Raw genomic sequence first — 10339 nt, 5'->3', positions numbered from 1 at the left:
GTCAACTTTTTGAAGGCCATAGATAGGCCTAACTAAATTGTTTTTAATTCTGTACCAGTTTAAAGTTGAATATTATTTATGATTTAAGCTGTAAACTAGTTTCAAAAGTTCCTCGATCAAATAAAACTAAGAAGTATGAAACCAGAATGAATGGTAAAAGTCAAATCAAACTCTTAAGGAATTTGATTTATTTGGACGTAGTGAAGCAAAAATAAAAGTCTAACATTTCAAATAATGATGCACAAAAAAACGACTATAAATAAATTTTATTGAAGAAGCGAAAACTATGTTTGCTGCACAGCATATACATAAACTCATGTCGTTTTTAATGCTACCTTAACTAGTTAGTCTACCTTATCAAGTTGACACCATCTGAAAAATGCTTATGTCTTTTCAATGTGAACATATTCAATGCCAAGTTTCTTTTCATCTAAAAACTTCCCTGATGAACGTTCTAAGAAACACATTTTGAACAAGAACAACTAAAACTACTCACTGAAGTTTCAAATCAAACTCTGCAAACACAGCAGCTTCTCATACACTTCCCCCAGTTTGTACTTCAACACGAACGTTAAACGTCAGCTCATAGATCATTGTAACCTGTTCATCTGTATCAAACATTCTTTGGGGTTGTTGTAGAAATATTCAAAGGTTTCTAAGGGCAATCGCTGTATAAGTATGAGGACAGTGTTTCGATCACTTTCGTGTACCTTCTTAAACAGTGCTTAATTTATAGAAAAAGAAGAAGAAAAGGAGACCGGAGCTCTATTGGCAGATGGAGATGATAGTTTTGAGTTTTTAAAGATAACAGTTTAAAGGTTGTTGAAACTACTATTTGTGATTGGTGGAAAGAAGGGATGTAATTGACAACGTCAGTTAAATATCAACTCATAATGTAAACGAGGCAGTCTTAAAATTCACTAGTGTTTTTGCCTTTAAATTTACAAGAAAAAAAGTCCTGAACAAATTCTAGATCCCAAGTTCAGAGAGATCTGGCCGGAATTAAGCACTGTCAGTTCTTAACGTAAAGCCCTCCAGTGGTTCAGCGGTAGGTCTGCAGGCTTACGACGCTAAAAATCGAGTTTCGATACCCATGGTGGGCAGAGCACAGATAGCTGTCTGTTGTGTAGCTCCGCGCTCAACAACAACCACTTCAAACTAAGCAGAAAAGAACGAAACATTTCCTCAGACTTCACAAAGAAACATTATTAGATACATACCGTGTTAATCATGTAGCGGATATACAAAAAATATGTTCACAATAAAAAGACCATTTCTCTTCTCCATGAAAATGAAATAAACAATAACTATATTTATCATTAAGATACAGTGTTATCAAAACTACCTCTATGAACTTCGTAAATTTTAAAACATAAAAAAGTCTCAAAACGATTAATACCAACACGTAATGTTAAAGACATTAAACATGTTTCAAAGAAATTGGAAAGAATAATGAACATGAGATGATCAAGTTAAAAAAAAAACTGAACAACTAAGTGTAGTATATTTCTCACAACTCTCTCTGTTATTCTAGAACACATTAATCTGAGAGAAAAAAGGTGTAATAGTAAACTGACCACTGTCAGTTGCTTAGACTTGAATCTGTCAAAAGAGAATATAACACCTGTGTTACATAGATATATATATATATATATTTCAAGAATACAATAGTAATGGTGTAACAATGTATAATTACAACATATATGTATACATAGATATCTAATTAAAATTTTATATATTTCAATATTTATCAATAACGCTATGTATCAGGTAACTTTATATAAAGAAGTCAGAGAAATATAGTCATTCTCCTTAAGTGGTTTCCTATGATAACATTAGTGCATCGTAAACAACACGTAATGAATGTTGTAACACTCAGCTATTACTAAATATATCATGCTATTTAACCCCAAAAATGTTATATTATTTATTCTCAAGTATAAGCTCTAACACAACTAAAATATTGGTTTACGTACGTGCCCGTTTTGGTAAAAGAAAACTCTGTCAGACAGCATGGTAGCTATCTAGGTTTGTATTTGCAGGTTTATATAAATATCTCAATTTTCTCGTTTCTTTATTAAAGAAATACTGGTGTATTTCTTTTCAAATGAAGCGTGTTTGTTCCACATGTGATTTACGAATGGGGTGTGGTACAGAAAATAGTGTGCTGGCTTACTCAAACAAGTCGACCTAAAGCATTAACCTGTGACATAGAAGTTCGTTAAATTTAGAGATTATTGCGCCTGCTCAGACCTAATCAAGATATAAAGATTCACACTGTTAATATTTATTATGTAAACATTTAATTATCGATTGAAGTTTGAAAAGTAGCGTTTTTGTTAAATAGACTTGAAATTCTACGTCTCAATAGGCTGTTGACATAGGATCTAACGCTGTAGTGTTTCTTCTTCCGAATACAGAAGCTAAATAGATGGCTTACTTTCAAAGAGCATTAGTGTGACATACAATTCAGATAAATGCTCTATATATTGGATTTAGTTATTTTGTTTCTCTGTGATATCTCAAATGTTATCACCTAGGAAATTTCTGTCGAATGAAAAACTCTCATTTTCGCTGGCTACAGTGTGATAATTCTGCGAAATCACAACTGCTCTGAACGGAAAGCAACTACCAACTTGAGCTCATAACTCTATGTATGATAACTACAGAGTTCTTTTAAAACTAACCGGTGATTTTCTTATTGTCTTTCCAACTTGGACTTTAGAAACGGATACTAAACTAAAGATAATATACGTGCATAACATATAACATGAAAATGAGTGATATCAATTTACATGTAGCAGCATGTACTACGCATGTTTGTCCAACATCTTCAGCGTATGCGTGAATCATATTAATAAATCCAGGCTACAAAATCGCGTAAGAACCATCTTGATATAAATCTAAGCTAATACTTGAAATCAAGTGGCAAATTATATATCGTTATCTGAGCTTTAAGCTCTCTTAAACATCCTTTCCCAAACATGTAACCTACCTTTGATAGAAAGTGTCAAGATACTGTTAGAGTTTACATCTAATATATATATATACTGTAAACAAGTGCATGAGACTGAATTAACAAGTGTACGCGTATTTACGTGACTATAAGTTATTAATCATTGAAGTTAGTGCTCAGACGAAAACTATCAATGGTGGCATTTTACTTCTTTCAAAATCTTCGTTCTATAGGTGTGATCACAATAATCACGATGGAAGACTACTGTGGGGATACGCATGACCACTGACTACAATCATACCGCGTCATTGATGAGACACCTAATCACTTTCTGAAGCTTATGATCTCATTAACAACACTCTTAGCAATATACTTCTATACTGGACGCGTAATAACTTACTGCTGCTCGATTAGATTCAGGAGGAGACACATAGTAACCTACTGTTGCTAGTTTAGATCCTGGATGAGACACGTAGTAATTTACGCTACTAGATTAGATCCTGGATGAGACACGTAGTAACTTACTGCTGCTAGATTAGATCCTGGATGAAACACTTAGTCATTTAAAGTTAATTGGTTAATTCCTTTATAATATGCTTTGTAAAATATTCTACTTTGCTGAGACCTTAATAAAATATTTTGTTACCTAATCTACAGATTGCTTTCTTGATAATCAACCAGTCAGTTATTGATGCACGTGTTCTGATTGAAACATTCAATGCTACTTGATTGCTATATGATAAAAGTGCACTATGATCTTAAGACTTCTTGATGTAGGTTTACTTAGATACGGCACTTAGCATACCACGTCTTCAGAGTGGCGTAATTTGTAGCAACGTCCCGCCATATGAGATTTTGCTACGGATTTGGGTTATATCTTGGATTATCCTAAACATGAATGTGGTCAACGTATTATGTTGATAAATAAATATTTTCAGTAGATCTAAATAGTAAGTTGTGATGATCACACAAATTTCAGTGTATCTAAAAACTTTCCTTTAGAAATAAAGATGCTGTTACGTCAGTTCTCAGATAACACACTTATGGACTGTAAGTATTGTTTATGATTAAGTTTAAATATGAGTTACTTTCTTTCTCTACTTCTTCACAAAACAACAACAACAACAACAACATAGCCTTAAATAGATACAATGAAATAAAATAATTGTCAAAAGGGCTATTCACGCTTAGTTTTGAATTCAACATAGAGATCTGAAATTATACACTTTGATGTGTTTGAGAAATAAAACATTATATTAATACAAGTCTCCTTATAACCTCTTTAGCACCAGAAACCGGAAAAACTCCCCATGTTCTTTCTTAAGATGCTCGTTTTTTTTATGGACAAACCACTATTGAACAGCTTTAAAAAAATCAGTTTTTCTGAAAATTATTTTTGAGAACTTAAGATTAAAAGTAAAGAATAACGTATAACAATTCTCCTTCCTTCGTTCTTCGATAAAAACGAATTTTTTGTGTGATGTTGAGAGGTTGGATATAATTTCGTTCAACTTCATCAGTAGTTTGTTCATTAAAAATCACCAATCGTTGGCGACTTTTTTAAATTATTAATTTTAACTTAAGATAGTTTTTGTTCAAATTTCATGAATTTTACGCTACATCAGCAAAACAGTACAGACCGTTTCTAGTTATCTAACGGATAAAGATTGTCATGAAATACTATCCATTATCAAATTGAAATGTAAAGTCATGCGATTTAAAATTGTAATTGAGTTTGAAATAATTCTGTTTTTATTTACAACTAGAGAAAACATCAAGCTACAAAGATCAGTGTTAAGCAGTTTAAATAAACTCAGACATTATTTCACCTTCTATTTGTACGTACAAATTTCGGTACTATACTCTGGAAACATGGGGCATTATTTTGTAAATTCTAATATAAATCTTTACTGTTTTGTACGATTTTGAAACAAAATGTTTGGGATGTTCACAAACTGGACTGTTGAATTTCTGTTCAATCGTATCATGATTATATCTAAGAAGAACAAAGGTTAGTTCAAACTCACATACTTTTGTTATTGTAAACGCTTGTTGGTTTGAGATTTCTTCCTAATCAAACACGTTTTATTCCAAAAATTACACCATTAGACAAAACATAGAGTAGAATAAGAAACGAAAAGGAATTTCCTTTAATTCATAAGTGATATAAGATGTATCTTTCATTCCCTTAAAATTAAAATCAGAGATATTATGTTATTCATCTGATATCTTTATTCAACCAGTTGAAAACTTCCAAGTGTCACGGATTAAAGCTCTTCTATTGTTAACTGTAACTGTGAAAAAAATCTCTCATTGTTACGATAAAAAAATTAATTTTACATGTGAATCTTTGTTACACCTTACTACTGAAAAGTCTGAAAACGATACCCGCTATTTAATTTATTAAGTTAAAGACGTATAATCTATTTTGATTTTACCCTCCTCCAAAAGGACCCATAATGGCTGCACAAGAAATAATTCCATATTCTAAAAGTAAAGACAAAGCAATGAAAACAAAGTACAGGAAAAACATCACACAAGCTAAACCAATGTTCATACGCCATTTGAATCCAGCAATGGAAATAATGACAAAAAGAACCATGAGAAATAAGAGTAATACATAACAAGTCATGCCTGTACTGCTGACTGTAACTGGTCCGAAAATAAAGCATGCCAGAAGCCACGGAACAGGAAGACTGAAATATAAAAACCACAAAGAATTAGTACACTATTCTTTTCTTACACACATATATAAATAGAGAGAGTTGGAATCTTCTGTATGACTGTACAACCTTCTACGTTAAAAATATTTTGATTTTAAAAATTTTGTTTTATTTCTCAATGAATTTTTCAGGTAATAATCGAGTATAAACATATATAATCCAGTGGAATATATGAAACAAGAAAAAACTGATCGTTCTTTAGTTCATGGGCTAAGCAGTAGCCACTAACAAATTTGAATACATAAATATTGCCAATTTTGTTTGTTTAAGAATTTCTCGCAAATCTCCGCCAGGGCTATCTACATATAGCCGTTCTAAGTTTGAACTGGTATAGGAAAGGCAGCTGGTCAACATTATCCACAGCCAACTCTTGGGCTGCTCTATTCTGGCAGATTAGTGGGGTTTGACTGTCACCTTTAATGCCCCAAAGTATGAAGTGGTGGTTTCGCGGTACCGGATTTACAATCTTGGCACGATAACCACGTCCAGCTTCAGTTTTCATCTAACCATTAAGTTTTACGTTTCGCTATTTCAGTATAAAGTACAAACATTCTGCCTCACCAAACACTTGATATAAAACTAGCCATTACATGTTCATATTATCGAACCTCCTTTTTGTTTAAGTAATACCATCGAAGATGTCTTTATGGGTATTAACAAAGCATACAGGTATATCGAAGTGTAGGCTTAGAATATTATGAATGTTGAATATAGAAGACTGTTTAGTGTAAGAATTACTATTTAGTTTATTTAATGATTATTCAGTTTTCATAACAAGGGAGTTAAAAGTAATTATTTTAAAAGCGATAGTTGAACAAATTTCGTTACGTAACTCGGTAAGAGTTGTACGTTGTGTGTGTAGTTCAATTGTTGTAACTTAACGTCACGTTACTCGAACCTTCTGTATTTTCTCGTTGCATTAAGTGAGTATTGTTACACCATGTCGTCTCGTAGTTTGTAAAAAGTTCGAGGCCTCTGTTGGAAAAGGTATACATATAGGCGACCAAGTGAGTCAAGTTAAGAAAAAATTAGTTAATGAAAGAAAATGTAAAGTTAGCTAGCGTATGAGTGATTAGCCTTAACGGGTGATTTCTAAAGTGTGTTTCAAAGCTGTATTCTATAAACATAGATCGGAAAAACAATTTTCTAGTCAATTGGGTTTTAAAGTAACTGAACCAGTCTGTGTGGACTTTTGACGAAAAAAAATAGACAATTATTTAAAGTTCTGGATAAACTGTTGTAACCAACAAATTAAGTTCAGTCACAAACAGCTAAGTTGGTGAAAGTGAAATTAGACTGTGTGATTGTTAGTTTAACTGTAACGGGCGATATCTAAAGTGAGTTTCAGAATTTAACAGAGATAAGGAGAATACTTTGTCTTGCCAAAGGGTGTTTTAAAGTAATTAAACCCGTCTGTGTGGACTTTGACGAAAAGGAGACAATTATTTAAAGTTCTGGATACAACTGTGGTAACCCACGGGGGTGACGTAAGTGAATTTATCGTTTATTTAGAGTTTTAAATACAACTGTGATACCCTATAGTATAAATAATTTTTTTTTACTTGTTTTGAATATATTATTTTAAAACAAGTGGATTGTGTGCTGTCCGTTTATTGTTCGAATTTATCGCCAACAAGTCACAGGCACCTACTGTAAAAGAATCTCAGTCCATATTCAAAACCCTGACAATGAATGAGCTAATGCTTAGTGTAATTAATTCAGTTAGCAAGAATAACAAACACAGTCAGCTTGAGAAATAATGAATTATTGTGTTACTCTTCATGATAATCTTCCCCTATTTCTTTAAATATATATTATTGTTTGTTTGTTTGGATTGTTTGTTTTTGTTTTGTTTTTTCAATTTCGCGCAAAGCTACACGAGGGCGTCCCTAATTTATCAGTGATAAACTAGGGGGAAGGCAGCTAGTAAACACCAACCCATTGCTAACACTTGGGGTACTCTTTTACCAACGAATAGTGGGATTGACCGTCACATTATAACGCCCTCGTGGCTGAAAAGGCGAGCATGTTTGGTGTGACGGGGATTCGAACCCGCGACCCGCAGACTGAGAGTCAAGCGCCCTAACCACACGGCCATGCCCGGCCGTTTGTTTGGAATTAAGCACAATGCTACACAATGGGCTACCTGTGCTCTGCTCACCACGCGTATCGAAACCCGGTTCCTAGCGTTGTAAGTCTGCAGACATACCGCTGTGACACAGGGCGGCAAATATATATTAAATAGATTGCGAGGTCCCTGATAGTGTTTGGGCATTGAACTGGTCGCCCAAAACTATCGATACAGCTCTTCCCGGCACCCACCTGACAATTAGCGCTAATACCTGTTAGATGTGGAAGGAGTTGGGCGTCCTACCGCAGTATTTAGCACTAGTTTAGTTCAAATAAAGTAGTAGAGATATTCACGACCGGTTTCAGAATTCTCGAACAGTCTCTTGTGAAGTATACTACCAAGGAGGATTCGTGTAAGCAGTGGATTCTGTGATGATGAATTGTGCCCAATTCTGTGGAAATACTCACTTCTCCTAAAGATAAGAGCGTGGAACGTAGTGGCGTACACTCGGCATCCAGCCCATCATATCGAAGTCTGCTTGAAGATTCTCACATCCAAATGCTGGTTAACATGTCGAGTTTCTATTCGGATAGTCCAAGGGTCGAGCCCGCTATATTTTACTGAATACACTCTTCAAGTTCAGATGTGGTGGCGCTATAATTGTGGAGGTCAACCCACTATTAGGTTAAAATTTACGGCATAGACGGCGGAGGGTATTGCTGACTAATTGTTTTTCCCTGTTCAGCAGTTGTAAGTTATATGTTTTTGTTTTGAACTTTGTAGTCTTTGACTTGGCCGTTTAACGCATAAGGTGTAGTTCAGATTGAAAATACCAAAGTGCAAATAATTGTTCGACCAGATAGTCCAGCGTGTCACCCTCCAACATAATAATGTTTCTTATGATTTTCGATGAGCCATTATTATTATTATTTGCATTAAAAGAGGAGAGGATATGGAAGCATATTATCCAAGTAAAGGTTTAGATTCCATAAGAAATCGAAAATATTCTGACTTTACTAGTTGTAATGATGGTTTGGAACACCCCAAGTTATAAAAAGAAAATAAAAACAAGTGTTGATTTTCCGTTCCCAAAGCTAAGAATAAGCTTTGATTAATACTGTGAAAAGTAATAGATATAAATGTGCGTCGTTTTGTCGCGCGTCATTATTTTGTTATTACGAAGTGAACGAACTTCGCGATGAAATATGATTCTCTGACTTTTTTATTTTATTTTCTTCTTCCACAACCAAGGATAAGTTTAGAAAAGTATATTGATTAGCTTTGTACAGGCGATTTATTCGTTGTCATAGAAACGTGAAACTGATACGAATAAAATATGATAAAAATCGTGTTCTGAGTTGATTGAATTAAAATACCTCAGCCATTGTTTTGTTTAAATCGAAATTACTTAAAACCAAAATTTTAAAGACGACTAAATGGTGATACATTTAAAATGATGTTATATTAACTAGGTTTGGTGGTATATTAACTAGACGTGATGTTATATTAACCAGGTGTGATGTTATATTAACTAAGTGTGATGTTATATTAACCAGGTGTGATGTTATATTAAGTAGGTGTGATGTTATATTAACTAGGTATGATGGTATATCAACCAGGTGTGATGTTATATTAACTAGGTATGATGTTATATTAACCAGGTGTGATGTTATATTAACTAGGTGTGATGTTATATTAGCTAGGTGTGATGTTATATTAACTAGGTGTGATGTTATATTAGCTAGGTGTGATATTATGTTACATTTTATTATATTATAAGTTGTATTCACACCCCTCGTTATGGGTGGGCCGGGCTTGACCTAGTGATTAGCATGTCAGACTGGGGATCAAAAGTTATAGGCTTTGATATGTGATGCCACTGACCACTTGCCGCAGTATAAAGAAGACAGTCAATCCCGTTATTCGGTTTTGCCGAGTGGTCAATATTTTCAAATTAAAGACGGACACACCTTAAACCTAGGGTTCTCTAACCTGATTGATTAGCTCTTGTACGTATCAGGTGCCTTTCTGGTTGGTAATACTGACTTATATTACTGGCCAAAGAGTCTTTTGTTCGATATAACATATTTATGAAGCTGGTTACGCACCGTAGTGATATGTTGTTACGAAATGTAATTGACAAATGTTTTGTTTGTTTATTCTTTTGGTCCCGAGGCCATTTACGTAGAGAAACCGTTGATGCTCCACAAAGAGGTTTTCTTGTTGTGAATAAAATATTCTAACACTAACAAACAAACAAAATCTCTCGCTGATTTAGGTAGAAGAAAAAGACGAACAACCAAAGTGCATTTTATTGTTGATGACTCGTTATTTTTATCGCAAGTAGAGGGCGCGAGTATTTTAAGAAACGAAATGCAAAAAAATTGGAAAAAGGAGTATGTACCTTAAAAGATTTTCCAAGGGTGTCTATAATATTTTTAGACAAAATATATGTTTGTTTAATTTTGCTAAATGCAAGGAAATGAAATAAATTAACAAAATAACAACAACAAAAAAAAACAGGCAATATTCTAGGATACCTATTTTGCAGCCCCCCCCCCCAGTGGCACAGCGGTATGTCTGCGGACT

At 33.9% G+C, this 10339-nt stretch overlaps 1 protein-coding gene across 3 annotated transcripts in view; it reads right to left on the bottom strand.

The window, feature by feature from the left end:
- Positions 1-248: 248 nt before the first annotated feature.
- The window catches only part of LOC106478481 (sodium/potassium/calcium exchanger Nckx30C-like), a 103152-nt gene continuing 93061 nt past the window's right edge, over positions 249-10339 (bottom strand). For all 3 annotated transcript variants that reach the window (XM_013939026.2, XM_022382085.1, XM_022382084.1), the window contains one exon: positions 249-5652. In XM_013939026.2, coding sequence (XP_013794480.1) covers positions 5391-5652 — 262 coding nt within the window. In that variant the 3' untranslated portion in view covers positions 249-5390. The remainder of the gene's footprint in view (positions 5653-10339) is intronic.

Source organism: Limulus polyphemus, unplaced genomic scaffold (assembly GCF_000517525.1).
Source record: "Limulus polyphemus unplaced genomic scaffold, Limulus_polyphemus-2.1.2 Scaffold215, whole genome shotgun sequence".
NCBI lineage: Eukaryota > Metazoa > Arthropoda > Merostomata > Xiphosura > Limulidae > Limulus > Limulus polyphemus.
Note: the sequence above shows the minus strand (reverse complement) of the source record. Positions and strands in the feature narration are given on the sequence as shown.